Source organism: Mustela putorius, unplaced genomic scaffold (assembly GCF_011764305.1).
Source record: "Mustela putorius furo isolate JIRA1106 unplaced genomic scaffold, ASM1176430v1.1 tig00000592_pilon_pilon_pilon, whole genome shotgun sequence".
Lineage (NCBI taxonomy): Eukaryota > Metazoa > Chordata > Mammalia > Carnivora > Mustelidae > Mustela > Mustela putorius.
Window position 1 is genome coordinate 9,946,946 of NW_025421426.1, and position 18,384 is coordinate 9,965,329.

General features: G+C 56.3%; 2 protein-coding genes across 3 annotated transcripts in view; one reads left to right on the top strand and one right to left on the bottom strand.

Moving 5' to 3' along the window:
- Nucleotides 1-11,249, top strand: part of ADA (adenosine deaminase) — a 27,203-nt gene extending 15,954 nt beyond the window's left edge. Inside the window, exons 3-12 of the mRNA XM_004746384.3 lie at nt 27-149; nt 4,741-4,884; nt 5,561-5,676; nt 6,917-7,044; nt 7,769-7,840; nt 7,929-8,030; nt 8,307-8,371; nt 9,653-9,782; nt 10,412-10,514; nt 10,957-11,249. Of these exons, the coding sequence (XP_004746441.1) occupies nt 27-149; nt 4,741-4,884; nt 5,561-5,676; nt 6,917-7,044; nt 7,769-7,840; nt 7,929-8,030; nt 8,307-8,371; nt 9,653-9,782; nt 10,412-10,514; nt 10,957-10,970 (997 nt within the window). The 3' untranslated portion in view covers nt 10,971-11,249. The remainder of the gene's footprint in view (nt 1-26; nt 150-4,740; nt 4,885-5,560; nt 5,677-6,916; nt 7,045-7,768; nt 7,841-7,928; nt 8,031-8,306; nt 8,372-9,652; nt 9,783-10,411; nt 10,515-10,956) is intronic.
- Nucleotides 11,250-11,729: 480 nt separating this feature from the next.
- The window catches only part of PKIG (cAMP-dependent protein kinase inhibitor gamma), a 95,944-nt gene continuing 89,289 nt past the window's right edge, over nt 11,730-18,384 (bottom strand). For both annotated transcript variants that reach the window (XM_045082171.1, XM_013053273.2), the window contains exons 3-4: nt 15,733-15,906; nt 11,730-12,460 (exon numbers count right to left, since the gene is read on the bottom strand). In XM_045082171.1, the coding sequence (XP_044938106.1) occupies nt 12,381-12,460; nt 15,733-15,883 (231 nt within the window). In that variant the 5' untranslated portion in view covers nt 15,884-15,906 and the 3' untranslated portion in view covers nt 11,730-12,380. The remainder of the gene's footprint in view (nt 12,461-15,732; nt 15,907-18,384) is intronic.

Sequence of the window (18,384 nt, forward strand, 5' to 3'; positions counted from 1 at the left end):
CACTGTCCTCACTGTTTTGTTCCCAGGAAGAGGGGGATTGCCCTCCCCGCGGAGACAGCAGAGGAGCTGCGGGACATCATCGGCATGGACAAGCCGCTCAGCCTCCCGGGCTTCCTGGCCAAGTTTAACTACTACATGCCCGCCATCGCGTGAGTCAGCCCCCCAGCCCCGCCCTGCCCTGGCTATGCCTGCCACCTGCTGCCCGCGCCTCCCACTGCGGGGTGGGAGAAGGTGCTCGGAAGCCCCAGTTCTGCAGCTTATCCTTGTGTGTACTTGTGTGACTCTCTCCAGGCCTTGATTTTCCCTTCTGGAAAGTGGGCATAATATCTAGAAAGTTCTTCAACTTCTACAGGAAAGTGAGAGTATGAGGTCAAAAACTGGCATCCTAGTACCTGAATCTTTCACGAAATAACAGTGACCATGGGCAAATTTACCCTCTCTGGGCCTCTGTTCCCTCATCCAGACCATGGGGCTTGTGATCCTGTCTACCTCCTGGGGCTGGAGTTTAGAATGGACATAGAACTTTCCTCACCAAGCTCCCCCTTGCCATGAAGACGATTGCTACCTTTATGGACAGCCAGACACAGCTGTTTTTCTAGTCCCTTTTGTTCCTTCCATCTTAGGTCTGGAAGACTATGCGTACAGCACTCAGAACTGTAGTTTCATAGTTGTCGATGGTCCCACCAGGTGGACACACTCCTCGTTTGCAGAGGAGGAAACTAATGCTCAGGGGAGGGTAGCCGCTTGCCCAGGACCACACAGCTGGAAGGGGTGAGGCCCAGATCCCACCTGGAGGCCACCTTGAGCTTCCTGACACGAGGCAGGCCTCTGCCGTCTGCTGCCAGAACTCAGGAAGGGGACGAGGCAAATGGACAGGGAGCAGTTAGGGAAGGCTGCCTGGAGGAGGAAGCATGGCCCAGGCTTTGGGATAGAGAAGGTGTAATGTAGTCCGGAGGGCTAGACCGGAGGGAAGGTTTGGAGCATATGCCAAGTAGGGGTTGTTGGATGACTGGTGAAGGTCTGCGAGGCAGATGGAGGCCCTTGGCTGGATAAGTGGCAGGACAGGTAGGAGGAGTTCTGTGGAAGGAAGATGTGTGTCAAGGCTGCTTGCTAGAAGCTTTTGGAGTCAGCCTGGAAAACACCGCCTGTCCCCATCCCTGGCCCTGGTAAGCAGAGACACACACGCACACGCACACACCTCCCTGGAGACACCGGTCCTATCTCCCCGGACACCCCCTCCCCAGAACATACACATGGCTGGGGCTTCTGTACGGGCTGAGGCACCTCTCCCATGTCACCTCCAAGGCAGCTTCTGTCTCTCTGGCCACAAGACAGAAGATGCCCAGCTCCTTGAAGGCCCAAGATGACCAGGCTGTTTGGCATCATCTCCTTCTGAGATGCTTGGCCTTTGGGGCTCTGCCCGTAAGACTGATGTCCATACCGTGCCCTTGCCACCATCCACCATCAGACAGGTGTCTGATGAGAGCCCTTATCTTCTGCCCTTATCCTTCTGCTCACTTCTCTCCCACAGCGTGGGCCTCCTGTGGCACCTGGGGCAACAAACACATTCCCAACCTCGGGTCCTCTGTGCATGCTGTTCCCTCTGCCTGGAATGCTCTTCCCTGTAGATGCCCTGTGGCTAGCTTCCTCACCTCCTTCTCAGGCCTGCTCAAGTGTTCCTTTTTCAGTGAGGCCTTCCCTGATGGTTCCAATGAAACTCGTAGTCCCCTCCCCTGCTTTATGTGTCTCCATAGACCATTTCACACCTCACCTACTGTAGATTGTGTGTTATACTTACTTACCTGTCTCTCATGCTTAACTGTAGGCTCCGAGAGGGCAGGGATTTTGTCTACCTTGTTTCCCTAGTGCTGGTCACTGTGCAGTGAATGTGTGCCACCGCTCTGGGGGAGGTTGGGCACCCTCTTCCTGGGAGGCCGGCTCCCCTGCAGCAGGCCTGAGGTCCCAGATCCAGGCCAGGGAAGACAACAGCTGCTCATTCTTATCCTCAAAAGCATGGTGCTTCCAGTGACCCTTCTCCTGGGCATGGCCAGTTTCCCTAAGGCCCTTTGTACACACACCCCACATTCGGGTGACCATTCTGTATTCACCCTTCAAGGTGGAAACTTCCAGCCAGGCCCAGCTCATGGTCACTTGGTACCACTTAGAGTGGCCCTGGCAGGTTGATGTGTGCCTTACTTCTAGAGCCAACACTCAACAACTAAAATACTTAAAGGGTCTGTCTCTCTGACTTGGAGCACTGGCCTAAGTGAGTTTCAGGAAGTTCAGCATCTTTGTCCGCACAGTAACATTTGCTGTAAGTGTCGGGGGACTAACCGGAGGCCTGTAACAGGTAAGTGTGGGAACCAGGATTCAGGAGTCCCAGGTTTCTCCCCCACCCCAGGGTACCCTCTGGATTTGTCCGTCTGTGTCCTTTCCCCTCTCATTTTAGTTTTATTGGGGTAGAATTGATAAGTAGAAATTATGTGTTTAAGGTGTTTTGATATACATGTATGCTGTGAAACGATCACCACAGTCCAGCCAAGTTAACATATCCATCACTGCAGATAATTACCGTCAGCTTTGGCTGCACATGTGTGTGTGTGTGTATGTGTGTGTGTGTGAGAACACTTAATGATTTACCCTCCTAGCAAATCTCAAGTATATACTACCGTATTTTTTTTTAATTTTTATTTATTTACTTGACACAGAGAGAGATCACTAGTAGGCAGAAAGGCAGGCAGAGAGAGAGAGGAGGAAGCAGGCTCCCTGCTGAGCAGAGAGCCCAATGTGGAGCTTGATCCCAGGACCCTGAGATCATGACCTGAGCCGAAGGCAGTGGCTTTAACCCACTGAGCCACCCAGGCGCCCCCCTAAAGGCCTCATTTTAACTTAATTACTTCTTTAAAGACCTTAAATCCAAACTTAACGACTGCCACCCAGGCGCCCAGAATGCTACAGTATTGTTAACTGTAATCCCCATGCTGCACATCCCATCTCCAGAACCAAACTCCACTTGTAGAACTGAAACTTTGTACCTTTTGACCGACATCTCCCACTTCCCCGTTCCCCTGTTCAAGCTGCCCCGACTATGTTCTACTTTCTGCTTTTATGAGTTGGGCTATTTTAGATTCCACGTGCAAGTGAGATGGCGCAGGATTTGTTTTTCTGCGTCTGGTTGATCTCACTTAGAGTGACGTCCTCCAGGTTCATCCGTGCTGCAAATGGCAGAATTCCCTTGAGGCTGAATGATCGTTCTGTGTGTGTGTGTGTGTGTGTGTGTGTGTGTGTGACATTTTCTTTATCCATTCATCTGTTGACGGACCTTTAGGTTGTAGCCCCGTCTTGGCTGTTGTGGATAATACGGCAGTGAACGATGTGGTACAGATATCTGAGATACTGACTTCATTTCCTTTGGATAAAGATCTGGAAGTAGGACTTCGGGATCGTATGGTAACTTTTTACAACGTTTCTTGAGGAGACTGCTCGCTGTTCTCCACGGTGGCTGCACCAATTTGCATTCCTGCCAGCACGTACAAGGGGTCCCTGTTCCCGTCTGTCCTCAGCGACACTTGGTGACTGTAGCACACTAACAGGTGTGGGGTGATCTGTCCTCGTGGTTCCGATTTGCATTTCCCTGGTGATCAGTGATGCTAATCGCCAGGGAAATGCACCTTTCCATGAAGCTGTTGGCCATTCGTACGCCTGTTGAGAAATGTTTATTCAGGTCCTTTGCCCATTTTTAATCTGATGATCTGGTATTTTTGCTATTGGGGGCTGGAAGTTCCTTGGGCGTTAGCCCCTTGTCAGATTGGATCTGCAGGGATTTTCTTTCACTCTGTAGTTGTCTTTTCACTCTGTTGAAGGCTCCCCTTGCTGTATGCTTTTGTGTCTGGTGCAGTCCTACTTGTCTTTGTGTGTGGTGCCCGTGTTCTCTCGTTTCTCTCCCCTGCTGACCTGCGCCCATGAGCCAGCAAACATCTGAGTGGCCATGACATCCTGGGCTCCGTCCTGAGGGGTCCCAGCCATGACACGATTGAGGGAAAGACCCCTGTCTCATGGAGTCTACATTCTAGTAGGAGAGATGGAAATTGACCGATAAGTAATGAGAGAATCACGCCAAGTGGGGGTAAATCACTGGCCAATCCCAGGGGAACAGGTAGAGAACGGCAGAGGAGCCCTTCGGAGGCCAGGTGGTCAGGGATGGGCGCTCTGAGTAGGACGGTCTCGGGGAAGAGCCCTGCCGGCTGGGGGATCTGTGAGCATGGAGGCCCCGACCTGGGAACAGGCCTGACTGTAGCTGGGACAGAAAGGCGGCTCTGGTGGCGTCATAGAATGAGTGAGAAGGAAGGTCTGGAGAGAGTGACAGGGGCCCGAGTCTGCAGGCCTTGTGGAAGCCATGAGGGTTCAGAGTGGAGGGGCGCATGTTTGATTCACATGTTAAAAAGACTGCTCTAGCTGCTGTGTGGAAAACGGAGTTGGAGGGGCAAGCCTGTAGACTTGGAGATCTATTTAGGAGGTGGTTAGAACCTGGGTGGAGGGGACAAGAAATGGCATGTAGTTTGGAGGTAGAACTGACAGGCCCTGCCTTGTTTCTAGGATCTTCTCCGACAGCTACCAGAACTTGGGGCTGGGGGCCAGAAGTGGGTTTGAGCTGCCACGGGTTGGGAACAGCCCTGTTGCTCCTGGAGCTCCCAAGAGACTTGGGGAAGGTTGTCCCCAACCCCTCTCTTCCCTTCCCAGGGGCTGCCGGGAAGCCATTCAAAGGATTGCCTATGAGTTCGTGGAGATGAAGGCCGAGGAGGGCGTGGTGTACGTGGAGGTACGCTACAGCCCGCACCTGCTGGCTAATTCCAAAGTGCAGCCAATCCCCTGGAACCAGCCCGAGTAAGTGACACCTGCTGGGGTGGCCCGACTCGTGGGAGCCCTGGACCTACTCTTTCTCCCTGGTCCTGTCTGTGGCCTCAGAAAGATGGGTTTAACTCTTTTGCAAGAGACATGGTTCCTAGCCCTCACCTGGGCTAATTTTAAAAATTTTTTGACCTTTGGTAAAAGTGTCTGCCTATGTTTCCCTGCCCCGGACACAGGCCCACAATCTAGGAATAGTAACTCCCTTGTCTAGAGGCTTCTATGTGTCCTGTTCTAACCTTGTCACTGACGCGAGTGTGGCCTATTCCTGCCCACTGTCTGGACCCCAGAGAGCTCTGAGTGCCATCAGCCGAATTCCTCGCCCCCTTCCAGCCAGGACTCTGACAGCTGTGGATGTGTGGGAATCAGACCTGGCAGGCTTAGCATCACCCCCGTCCGTGGGGGAGGACTGTGCCTGAACTCATCACCCCACACACCTTCCAGTCTGGAAGTGCCCACGCAAGCATGAAGTGGGGGGTTGTGCCAGGGCTGGGGGCCAGGTCTTTCCCCAGAGCCCGTGGGTTCGCAGCGGCTGGAGCTGCTTCTCTAAGAACCGTCTTTCTCTTCCCCCAAACCCCCGCCATGTCCCTGTCCCAGGGCTATCCTTCAGACCTTCCTTTATCTCTGGCCCATCGCTGCTCCTCTCCGCACACAGGGGCGACCTCACCCCGGATGAGGTGGTGGCCTTGGTGAGCAAGAGCCTGCAGAAGGGAGAGCGAGACTTCGGGGTGAAGGTGCGGTCCATCTTGTGCTGTATGCGGCACCAGCCCTGTGAGTACCCCTCAGCCCCGCCCCTGGCCACTGCCCTGACACACCCTCCCGCCTCCCACCCAAAGCCTGGCACTGGAGCCACATCTGGTCCCCACATGCCCCCACCCCATGGTATTTGTGGAGCCCATTGGCAGGACCTCGGGGCTTCTTGCAGTCACTAGAGCCTACTACCGTGGGCAGGCTCAGACCTCCTGGCAGCAGAGAGACCCTCCTCCCTGGCCAGACTGGGCCTGCCAGCCACGTGACCTGCATTTAGGAAGCAAAAAACCAGAGGAACCTGAATAATAGGAAAAAACCATCTAAGCCAGGTTCTGATGAGCCCACAGTCCTCCCTTGAGACCCTGGGGGCCAGGCCTCGTCCTGTGTGGGCCACAAGACTTGTGGACAGACAGGTCTGCTGTCTAGGGCCTCCAAGGGTCTCCCTCGTGAGGGACGCTGGTCAGGTGTCTAGAGCTCCGGCTTCCATGGTGTGCAGAGCCCCACGGTGTGACTTTGGACACATCCCTCCACCTCCTCGGACCGCAGCTGCGTCACGGCCGGTGACGGTCTCTGCTCAGTCTCTGCTCCAGCGGGCAGTGCGAGCCAAGGGCTTCCCGCCCGCCGACGGGCCCGCAAGTGGAGAGGGACTTGCGTGGGCTTCCGCGGTCCCCGTGGCAGCCTGTGGGGCTGGGCTGCCGTCGCTGAGCCTCCTCTGCTGGGCGTGGGGCTGAGGCTGAGAGAGGGGCGGCCTGCTGCCCCTCGGTCGGGACAGCGTCGGGCGCACACGTGCACACACAGCTCTCTGGCTCCAGAGCCTGCGACTGGTCATTTTTTTTTTTTAATATTTTATTTATTTATATGACAGACAGAGATCACAAGTAGGCAGAGAGGCAGACAGAGAGAGAGGAGGAAGCAGGCTCCCCGCTGAGCAGAGAGCCCGATGTGGGGCTCGATCCCAGGACCCTGGGACCATGACCCGAGCTGAAGGCAGAGGCTTTGACCCACTGAGCCACCCAGGCGCCCCGCGACTGGTCATTTTTAAACTCCTCGTGAGGACTTGGTTAGTTAAGAGGCCAGAACAGGTCAGCAGTACAAGTGTGGTTCTGGGCTTCTCTGTGAAATCGCGGGGAGCCTCTGTCTCCTCCTCTGCCAAATGGGGTTAGGCCGTGGCACCGTGAGGCGGTGAAGAGCTAGGCTTGGGCTGGGGGACGGGGAGCAGAGGGACTTCTCGGTGCCACCAACAGAGGCGTGTTGCCCACAGGCTGGTCCCCGGAGGTGGTGGAGCTGTGTAAGAAATACCGGCACCAGTCTGTGGTGGCCGTGGACCTGGCTGGAGATGAGACCATCCAGGGAAGCAGCCTCTTCCCGGGACACATGAAGGCCTTCGAGGTAGGGCCCCGGGGAAGGAGGCAGGGAGGGGCTGGCACCGGGGAAGCCACAGGAGGAGGGAGGGGGTCACGTGGACAGGGGAGGCTGAGGCCACCTCCATGCTCCCTCCAGTGCGCCGTGGCGGGGTCTCGGGGGTGCTAGAAACTGGGAATTTGTATAAGCAGAAGCTCCCACCCAGTGTGAGCACTCCTGTGTGAGAGCCTGTTTCTGCCTGTCATTTGCCGTGTGACCTTGGGTGAGACTGTCCCTTCTTGGGGCTGCTGTTCCATCTGTTGGGATGACCGAGTTGGAGCGAACATTCAAAGCCTCACGACGACGCACTCCATCCCGGGCCTGGAGCGTGGGTTCTGGGGCCAGAGCTCTGGAGTCTCACTGCCCCGTCTCAGAGCCTGGCTCCCTTCTTCCTTTCCGATCACCGTCCTGTTACTTTCTGGGCCTGTTTCTCCTCTTGTAAAACAGGTATTAGGGTATTTGTGGAGATGAGGTAACGTGGCTGAGCCCTTTCATACGGTGACTGACCCACGGTCACCGTCTAGTAAATGGCAGCCGTGGCTTAAGTTAGGATCACACAAACAGAAACCCCGGCTTCCCCGTCCTGAAGCAGGTCAGCTAACTGAAGAAGGGCCTGGTTTGAGCCTGCCGAAACGGGGAGCTGGCGTGTGGCAGGGGCTGGGCCCGCGGGGGCCTCCCCCAGGCCGGCCCTGACCGCCTGTCACCCCTGCAGGAGGCTGTGAGGAGCGGCATTCACCGCACCGTGCACGCAGGGGAGGTGGGCTCCGCGGACGTGGTGAGAGAGGTGAGGAGGTGGGGCCGGCCTGGGGGCCTTCCGCCCGCTTCCCCCCCGCCCCCCCCACCATCCTGGGCTCCACTCCGCTTCTCTGCAGGCTGTGGACACGCTCAAGACGGAGAGGCTGGGCCACGGCTACCACACGCTGGAGGACGGGGCCCTTTACGCCAGGCTGCTGCAGGAGAACATGCACTTCGAGGTGGGCGGCCAGGCGGTGGGAGGACAGCCGGGAAGCCCGGAGGGCACCGGGAGGGCACCGGGAGGGCACCGGGAGGGCCAGGAGCCAGGCCAGCACGGCAGGAGTGGGCCGTGGGCCTCAGAGCCGCCCGCCGGCAGAGGTGGCCGGATGGAAGTCATGGGACTCGGCGGCCGGGAGGCCGGTGTGGCTCCAGCCCGAGGGGCTTACGAGGTGGGGTGGGGGGTGGCGTGGCTTGGCGGGGGGACACGTGGACCAGCCATCCACCTGCTCTTCCAGGTGTGCCCCTGGTCCAGCTACCTCACAGGCGCCTGGAAGTCGGACACGGAGCACCCAGTGGTTCGGTGAGGCCCGGTCCCCGGGGCCCATTCAGTTTTGTACCAGGAAAGCCGAGGGTGGGAAGGAAGTGGAGGGACTGGGTCCTGGCCCAGGCGGGGCCTCTTGCTAGGAAATCGCATCGAGTCCTTGGGAAGCACGTGCTACTGTCCTCATCTGTAAGATGAGGGCAAAGCTCAGTGTGCTGTGACATGACTGAGGGAGCCCAGGTCCTAAATAGCAGAAGTTCTGCTCCTCTCATGGAGCAGTCATGGCAGAACACCCTGCTGCCCTGAGGGGGAGGGGGGCTTCCACACTCTAGACCCTGCCTCCTGGGCATCTGGGAGAGGCGGCTCTCCAGGTCACGTGGTGCCTGCTCCTAACCTAGCATCTAACTAGAGGCCTTGGTCCTTCCTCCCGCTGTTCTGTGACTGGGCCCTGGGAGCCGCATCAGGCCTCAGGAGGGCAAAACCACCCTTTCCTGACACAGGAGAAGGCGGCAAGAACAGGGGGCGACCACGGTCAGGCCAAGCTTAACGGCAGGATCATGGGCTCTGATGTTCTTCTTACAAGGAGGTCCTGAGGTCTGCTTCAGGACAGGGGAGTGCGTGGTACCAGCAGAGTGTCCACGGGGAGGTTCTTGGAGGCACATGGGCACACAGCCTGTGGGCTGGAGGCGGGTGTGCGAATCAGCCGCCCAGATTCGATGGTTGAAGCAACAGCCTCAGGAGATGGTGGTACCAGAGGGCTGAGGAGAGAACCCGGGACAGTGACACTGAAGGGACAGATAGAAGAGACTGGTCCGAGAAATCAAGAAAAAGGGTTTTAAGAATAGTCAACAGTGTAACACTCTACAGAAGCGGAGTAAAGAGCCAGGGGAAGCCTTGCGGGTGTAAGGCGACGGGGATCTGGGGTGCCAGGACCCCTTTCCCTGGCGGGTGGTTGAAAAGTCGATCTTAGTGGGATTAAGGGTGAAGGGGGCGCGGACGACCCTCCCAGAACATTGGCAGTGAAGGCGAAGGCTGGAGAGGGTCGTAGCTGGGGGGCATGCTGCTTGTTCGGCCTCCCTAGGCCTCCGCTCTACCTGTTCCTCTTCTGCCTTTGCCCGGCTCTGGCCCGCCTGGGTGGGCTCAAGTCTGGAGATGCTAGTTCTGTGCTGTCGGACAGGTCCCCTGAGTTCTCCCAACTTCCTTCCCCTGTACGGCGAGCGGCTCTTCCAGGTCGTAGGGGGCTGCGGGCTCTTGGCGGCAGGCACTGTTCACGTAAGAGTACAGGCGGCTCTTCCCTCTCCCCCTCACCCCTGCATCCAGGTTCAAACAGGACGAGGCTAACTACTCACTCAACACAGACGACCCACTCATCTTCAAGTCCACCCTGGAAACGGATTACCAGATGACCAAACAGAGCATGGGTTTCACCGAAGAGGAGTTCAAGAGACTGGTGAGTGGGCGTGCACTCTGGTGGCCTTGACTCTTGGCCCTGGGAGTGTGTGAGGCCTTCAGGTCTTAGGCCCCAGGACCTCTGGAGATGAAGTGTTTGCCTCACCAGGCCAACCCACGCTGGTCCTAGAGTTAGGTGCCTTCTAGGGATAAGTTCTCGGGCTGGCACACTGATCAAGGACCAGGTTTTTCAGCCTTTGCTTGGGTCGAGTGCCTGCAAAGAATCCATTAAAAGCTGTCACCTCTCTTCCCAGAACGGTGTGCTCGGCTATAAAATTCTGCACGCACTTTTCCAGCCATTCATAGATCCCAGGCTGAGCCCTTAATTTTAGGGGCTGATAGCCCAGATCTGTCCCTGCGGGAATCTCCCTGGCCCCACATATCCTGCCTGGTCTCCAGTTTCTCCAGCTTCCTTCTCTCATCCCTGTGTCATGTCATGGCACTTTAAGAGCACTGAAACCCATGGTCTGTGCTCTGGCACTTGCTGCCAGGTGACATGGGACCTGTCCTTCCCCACTGTGAGCTTAATCACTGGCCATGCTCATTGAAGAGGATGGCGCATCACTAGACTGTCAAGGCTTTCTTCCATGCTCTCTGGTTTCACATTATTTGCCATGCTGGCCCTTCTAGAACATCAACGCGGCGAAGTCCAGTTTCCTCCCGGAAGATGAGAAGCAGCAGCTTCTTGACCTGCTCTATAAAGCCTATGGGATGCCACCTTCGGCCGCTGCAGGTGTGTTCCTGGCTGGGCTTCTGGGCTCTTGACCTGCCTCTGTGGGATTTCCTACAAGAAGCCCTTCCTTACCCTCTGGGGAGGTGCTCAGGATACGTGAGGCCTCCCTGGTTCCAGGGCTGAGGCTGATGGCCTCCTACTAGACTGGCTTACCTTCTGTATAGTGCCATCTTCAGGCTGGTCTTGGGGGAGACTTTCTGAAGCCCAGTCCCAAAGATCTTGGCGACCTGGGTCATCTCCATGGTCGCCTAAAGCCAAGGGCAGAGGAGCTGGGCCCAGGTTCTAGCTCTGTTCTGCTCCTTCCTTCTGATGTGGCTTTGGCAAAGCATTCCCTTGCTCTAAGCCTCAGTCTCCCGCTCTGCAGAAGGGGGTTCCTCTCTGGCTCTGAAGTCCTGGGTACTAGCGGCCGCTAACCTTTCTGTGTCTCTGATGTGGCAAGCAGAGCCGCATCCCTGAAGACATCGTGGCTGCCTCTCCAAGCCCTCACCTGTGGACGGAGCCTCCCCAGCACTGTGAGGCTGCAACGACACTTACCTTGACTCCTTCAAGGAAGACTGGCCTAGTCAGCTACGGCTGCTCCTGAAGCCCGTGTGCCTGTTTCTACACACACCAATACCTCGGCATGCCGCGTCTCTGCCTACAGGCCAGACTCCGGTTGACTGAAACCTTCCTCCTATGGTGACTCGTGCTGAAAATCTGGTGCTCAATAAAGCAGCCAATGGCTGGTACTATGCAGCGCCATGGTCTAGGGCAGAGTGAGAATGGAAGGAGCCTCTGGGTTCCCAGACTCAGGCAACCGGCCCAGCTGCGGGGTCCTGAGATCCTGGGGCGGGCGTGGGGTGGGGTGTCGAGGGGGACACCGGGGCTTCTAATGCTGGGGGCAAAGAAGGGACCCCAGTCTGCCCTCCCTCCAGAAGAAACCAGGCTTCTCTTGAAGAGTGAATCTGCTTAACTGCTCCCTCTTTGCGCCCTGCCACTGTAGGTTTTAAGGGCTGGGCCTGCCCGTCTGGGTGAGCTGTGGACTGGGGTGGCAGGCGGGAGAGTGGAAGACTGATCAGCCAAGGAGGGTCCCAGCCTCTGTGAAGACCAGCCTCTTCTCAGGTACTTCCTTGCACGGAAGCCCGGGGCACTGACAGATCCCAGCTAACCGTGGACTTGGGGAAACCAGGCCCACCCCTGCTTTTGCTGTTTAAAGAAGAAATAATCATAAACCAGTCACACAAATCATCAGCATTTATTTCCTGGGTCCTAGGTGTCACTTATTTCTCGGTAGAAAGGGCAAAGAGTTGATCAGACAGTTTTGAGCACAAAACCCTTGCCTAGAAATGGATCTGCAGAGCTCCATGAGGGGACGCAGAGCCGCACAGACGGTCAGTTTAACTTATAATGCCTTCCAAAAAACCCAAACACAGCTCCCGCCCCCTCTGCTGAAAAAAAGTTTAAAGTTTTTAAAAAGTTTAAAAGTGTTTTTTAAAAAAGGGATATGAAGATCTTGACCCAGAAGGTTGGGCTTGGGGGGGGCAGTGGGGCAGAGCTGGGCTGGGGTTGCTGCCCAGGCCACCTCTGGAGGTGCGTTCTTGGGGGGGCTGCTCAGGCACCCACTGAATAAATAATGCCCCACAGCTGCGGGGTCCCGGAAGTGTACCTGGGCACAGTGAGGAGGTGGTGGGCGAGGGGAGCCTCAGGGTGCAGGTGGAGGGCCTTCCCGGGGAAGGGGCCGCGGTGGCCTCTGGGGATGCCTTTTCACTCTGGCCTGGCCTGCCTGGGACCGGGGCTCAGAGAAGAGGCTGCCAGGCCAGTGCCAGGGCTCCCAGTCCAGGCAAGGACAGCAGGTCTCTTTTCCATCCTCCATGGGCAAGGTCAGACTCAAGACGAGGTGGTCCCATCACTGCTCTCGGGCTGGCTGCTGGCTGCCTTGTCTGGGGCGCCCGCCTCTGTCTGTCCTTCTGGAGAGGAGAGAAAAGGAACATACACACAAACATAAAGCACAGAAGGCTACTTGGAAGGGCCCAAAGTGGTAATAGTAGAGCCCTGGGGCACAGGACACGAGCTAGATTGGGGTGGCAGTGACCAAAGGGACCTTTAACCTGGCCTCTAACATGTTAATGTTTACAAAGAACTTGCGTGCGGTGCTACTAGTATGATTACGGTCCGTGAGAGGCCAGGAGCACAGATGACGGCTGTAAGCTTTAGCATCCAGTGAAGGGCTGCTGCTGAGCGACGTTTGAGAAGTCTGTGCAGGTTCTCCAAGAGGAAAGGGCAAAGATGAAGCCCCAGCCGGGAGCAGGTGCCCTGGGGAGAAGGAGGGTGTGGCTGGGGCAGAGCCCACGGCGGTTTCACTCTGCCCCGTCCTTACCAGACGGGCCTCACCTTGGCCCACCCATGACCCCCTATCCTGGGGTGGTACCTGTAGCAGAAGCTTGGGCCCAGAGGGTCCTTCTAGACTTCCAGAAGCCTGACAAACTATTCTGCACTTTGGGCAAATTTTCTAGCTCGTGATGTTCTATTTGACCCTGAGCTTCTTGCCCTGGCAAGCAGAACTTTCTCATCAGATTCCCTAGTAATTTCTGCTCTACCCTTTCCTTGCTGTGGGACCTCAGGCAATTTATTTCCTCTCTCTGAGCCTTTGCACACTTGCACCTGTATGTGACGGGAGTGCAAGGCCCACAGGTGGTCATCTGGCACGTGGGAAGGTCTTTGCCCATGGTCACAATTCCTCTCGGCCAGTCCCAGCTCTCTCTTGGCCAGGGGAGAAGGTTGGTTTTGTGTTTGTTTTTTTTAAAAGAATGAGCACAAGAGTGAGCAGGGCAGGAGAGGAAGGGGGACAGAATCTGAAGCCGGCTCCAGGCCCAGTGTGGAGCCTGAGGTGAGGCTGATCTCATGACCTTGAGGTCATGACCTAAGCTGACAGTTAACTGACTGAGCCACCCAGGTGCCCCAGGGAGAAGGTTCTTGAACACTTACTTTACCAACCACTACCCTTGGGACCCCCTTGGGGCCAGTTTCAGGACACACTTGAAATGCTTTGTGGTCACTGTGCTGGTGGGGAGTGTACTCCATTCTTCCCATCCTGTCTGTTGTTTCTCATTATTAGGCAAAGTAAGGAAATGTTTGCGCTCTCCACATGCGGAGGGATCAGGAAAGGTAGGATGAGCTAAGGGAGGGTTAACAAACACCAGCAGGCCCCAGACTTGGCCCCTGTCCTTCAGGATAGGCCAAGGCCCGGCCTCCCCATCCATACGGCCAGGTCTCCATCTCCTGGGCTGTTTTAAGCAATCAGATTCTCAGCCAGGCCTGCGGGGTCCGAATCTCTGTAGGCCCCCTCCCTCAGCGAACCTGGGGGACTGAGCACAGCCGCCAGGCCTGCCTGTGGAAGCCGCTCATGGCAGGGCCCCCTGGAAGGTTCCGTGGCTGGGCCAGCCTACGACTGCAGCATGAGTGCTTCACCTCCTTGCAAGGACCACTGTTCCTTCCTCGGGTCCCCTTTTTAAAGGCCACCCCGGCAGGCTAGTGTCCTAGACCCAGAGGACCCAGACACTCAGGGATTCCAAATTAGAGGAAACAGGTATTTGAAGGGCCAGGGTCCACGGAGTGGCCACCACTGCTGAGGCAGAGGGGGTGGAACAGGTTCCCAGAGTCGAGGAGAAGGCTGCAGAAGCTCAGAGCAAGCCCTGTGGCAGCACAGCCCGTGGCGGGGGCAGGCACGCTGGGCCGTGAGCAGCCATTGACTAGGCAACCTGTCCCTACTGCCAAGTGCCATGTCCCAGGGCACAAGACAAAGATCCAGGGCGGAGAAGCCCCCAGCCCAGAGGGGTGCTGTGCGAAGTGGGGCTGTGGAGGTGGCCAGGAGGAGAGGGGCCACCTCCTGCTTGAGGGGCAGGTGGTCAGGGTCCGGGTCTCTGAGGAGGGAGGGGAAAGCAGGAAGAACCAGCCTCAGGGAGCAGCGTGTTAAGGTCCGTCGGGGGCCGCTAGAAGCAGATGTGCTTTCCTCTGGCCGGGTCCGTGGCGGCGGGCTGAGCGAGCTGGCAGGAGGTTGGGCCGTGGGACAGGGAGGGCGGACAGACCCCCGGAGCAGGGCAGGGTGTGTGGTGTCTTCCTTGCACAGGGTGCCGTTCTGTGTTCACTTGCTGCTGACCCTGAGCAACCCACCCAGCTTCTTGGGCCTGTTGGTCTGTCTAGAACAGGAGCGCGTTGAGTCCATGTCCCCACAGTCTGTTCTGTACTCGGGGTCACTTCTGGCCAATGCACACCAAGGGCTCTAAGCTAGAGACTACAAGGGAGGGCGGTGGGGGGCAGATGGTGGCTCTCCAGGACAGCTCTGTGGGAGACCCATGGAGCCCTAGAGTTGCAGTCAGCTGTGGGAGGTGATGTGACACAGACCTTGCCTTTGAGGAATTATGGGGACAGGGAGGAGAGGGTTCTGCGCAGTGCACGAGGGTGAGGGAAGGCTGCCCAGAGCAAGGCCCCAGGGCTGACCGGTGGACGGAGCAGAGGCGAGCCCATTAGGACAGGAAGGGAAGGGGGGCTGCCCCAGGCACGATGGGGGGTTGGTGGCTGCTATTTCCCCCTCCAACTCACTCCTGCAGCCCGTAGTTTCCAAGCACCTGCTCCCCTGGAGCTCACATTCCAACACATGAAAACTTCACTGTCAGGGCGGGCCCCTCTGAGCACCTGGTAGGAATTCAGCCATAGGACTGGGTGGGAAGGTTCTAGCAGAGGAGACCATGACCCAGGAGGCTCTGAACAGGACAGGCTTGTGCCTTGACAGAAAGAGATCCATGGTGGGTATGGCTGGAGGACAGAAGGTGAGGACAAAGGGGCCCCCGCTGAGATCCAAGAGGGAGGGCAGGGCCTGGTCACACAGTAGGGTGCTTCACGGTCGGTGTGACAGGGGCCTTGCCGCAGAGACATGATGGAACGGGACAGTTTGAGTCCTGCTGGCCACAGGCTGGCTGGTGGGGACGCAGGGAAGTAGATGGCCCTGCGACGTGTCTGGGAAGAGAATGGATAGGACCTGTGGATGGAGAGGGCGGTGAGGAAAAGGGAGGAGGCTGGACGCCGAGAGTCCTAGGGCCTGACACACTAGGGCCCTCCAGCCTAGAAACTGGTTGGCCCCTTGGCCACGGACCATGAGACTGGGGCCTGACTTAACGTGGGCAGTCGAGGACTTGGCGGGCGGCCCCGGAGCCCAGAAGAATGAAGACCCATGCGTTCTGACCTGCCCCCTCGAGTGTCAGCTCGCCCATGTCTCCAGCCAGCTTCCTCACGCTCACGGCCTCAGAGTCCCCCTGGATGTCAGGGACTGCGTTCCGACGACCTGTCCGGTCACAGGAAATGAAGTCCGAGTAGGAGGACTCAACCTCCATCATGCCTGTCGCATCGCTCCTCAGACCTGTGGGGACAGGGGCAGGAGGACCCGTGAGGCCAGGCGCAGCCCGCAGGGAAGACTCCGCTCTGGGCCCAGCACAGACATCTTTTGACAAAATGACAGTTTTTGCCTCAATCACTGAAGACAGAACAGCCAAGAAAAATACGAAGAACAAAATAAATCACCCATCTTTTCACACCCAGGAAACCACTGACAACAGTTTAAAGAACAGCCGTTGTCTTTCCTCTAAAGTTACTGATGCGCGTCTAGCACTGGTGAGATGTGGCCGTGAACAAGCCCGTCACAGCGTCTGCCCCCATGGAGCCAACCAGCCAGCTGGCGGCCGTAGCGAATTACCTAAGTCACCCGCGGAACTACGAGGGGGCTCAGGGCTTCCAGGGAGAAGGCAGGGTGCTGGAGTGACTTACCAGGGTCTGACCAAGGCTGGGGATCGGGAAGCAACATTTTAGGTGAGCTCCAAGGAAGAACAGGTGTTATCTAGACGAGTGGAGGGGAAGAGCGCGGGAAGGGTAGGAGGAGATGCGAGACCCAGAAGAGCTCCAGGCTGGAGTGTGCTGGGCGAGGGGCAGGGACGCCCAGGGTGCTGCCGACCTGGCAGAGCCCGGGTCACATCTGCAACTGGCTGCAGGTCCCAAAAGATCAGAGCTGCGTTTTCAAGGAAGACTCTGGCATCTGGGTTGAGCAGGGCCCAGAAGGGGGCAAGTTGTGGGCTCCTGCAGGTGAGGTGTGAGAAGATGGTCAGCAGAGGAAGGAGGCGGTGGTGCAGATTCTAGATGTGACTTGGAGGTTAGATCAGCAGGACCTGGTACCTGACTGGTGGGGAAGTGAGCTTTCTGAGCCGACTGAGTGGACATGTGGCTGCCTGAGACGGACAGCAGAGGAGGCATCCTTGGGGCCTGACGGGCGGGGAAGATTAAGAGTTCTATTTGACCACACGGACTTGGAGATGCCTGTGAGCCCTGTGAGGGGAGCTGCTGAGAAGGTACATGGAGGGAGGGGGCTGGAACTCAGATGGGGGAGGGTCTGGGGAAGAAAAACAGGAAATTAGAAGTTACTTCTACAGAGAGAATGAAGAGCTCTGCTGGTAGATAATATAGCCTAGAGACCAAAAAGAGCCACACATATAAAGAGCCATATATATATATGAAAACACTGGAGGAATCGTACTACACATTGTATTTTATAGCCTACTTTGTAGAACTCTAGAACATGTCATGAAGTTTCCCTCTAGATGAGTTTTGTACACATATACTTGGATGTACCACGATTTGAGCAGCCTCCTAGAAATGAATATGGAGGTATTTCCAATTTTCTACCATCACAGACAGCACCAGGTCTTCATGTAAGTCTGTGCCTCGCTCTAGTTCTCAGAGTAACTCTCTAGAAGTAGAATCGCTGCGCTAAAGAGAAGGATGGGGTGATTTTTGAGCCACACCCTCGAGACACATTTCCAAGTTGCCTTCGCGAATTAGCGTAGGGATTATGATGACAAAAAACGAGGGGGGAAAAAACCTTCTTAAATTCTGTACTATGCCCATTTATATTCCCACTTGCAGCATGTAAGGTTGTCTGTCGATCTGCACCCTTGCTAACGGTCAATATTGCTATTACGTAAACAAATGTCCATCTGCTAGGGGGGACATGAACATTTAAGAAACGGATTTTCTGAAGGCAGTCAGATGACACCAGGTATACTGACACACCAAGGTTTCTGAGATAAACTGTTAATTGCAAAACAACACCTAGGACAGAAGCTAGTTTCTGTGGAAAAGAGCAGATACAAGGAAAGAAACCTTATCAAGCGTGGTTTTTTTTTTTTTTGTAACTAAGGGGAACTTTTATTTCTAAGACTATCTTTGTTCTTTTCAGCCCAAGTTACTGTGTGGCGCTTTTGTACGGTGTTAGGTGACTGACGTTGGCAGAGGTGCCTGGGGTGGGGTGGGGCTCAGTAAGGGGTGTGTGTGTCTGTGTGAGAGAGAGAGAGAGGAGAAAGGTCAGGTTGCCAGCGTGGAGGGCTGGCCTCACACCTCCCCACAACACCTAGCTCAGAAGAGATAACCAAGAATACATCTGGGGCATTCCAAGAATGCCCTGCGCCTCCCTGGGCCTGTTACCCCATCTGCAAAATAAAGGCAGGCTAGAGCCCAAGGCAATCCCCCCAGGCTCCAGCAGAGGGCGTGCTCAGACTACCTTTCCGGGCTGCCTGGAGAGACGTTGCCCTAGTGCTTTGTCTTCTCAGCAAAAAACAACACAGCAAAAACCAAACTCTCTGAAGTCCCAGAAGGGGTTCCTTCTGCAGGTCACATAAGTTTTACTTCTGCACTCTCCCTCTTGGGAAATGGCTCAGAGCCTCCGAACAGGGAACTGGCCTGCTGCAGTAACAGGAGTTAACAATAACATTTCTGATGATTCGAACGGCAATAATAAAGAGAAAAGTTACGAAATCATTCTACACTTTCTGGTCCTCATTTAAACTGCCAC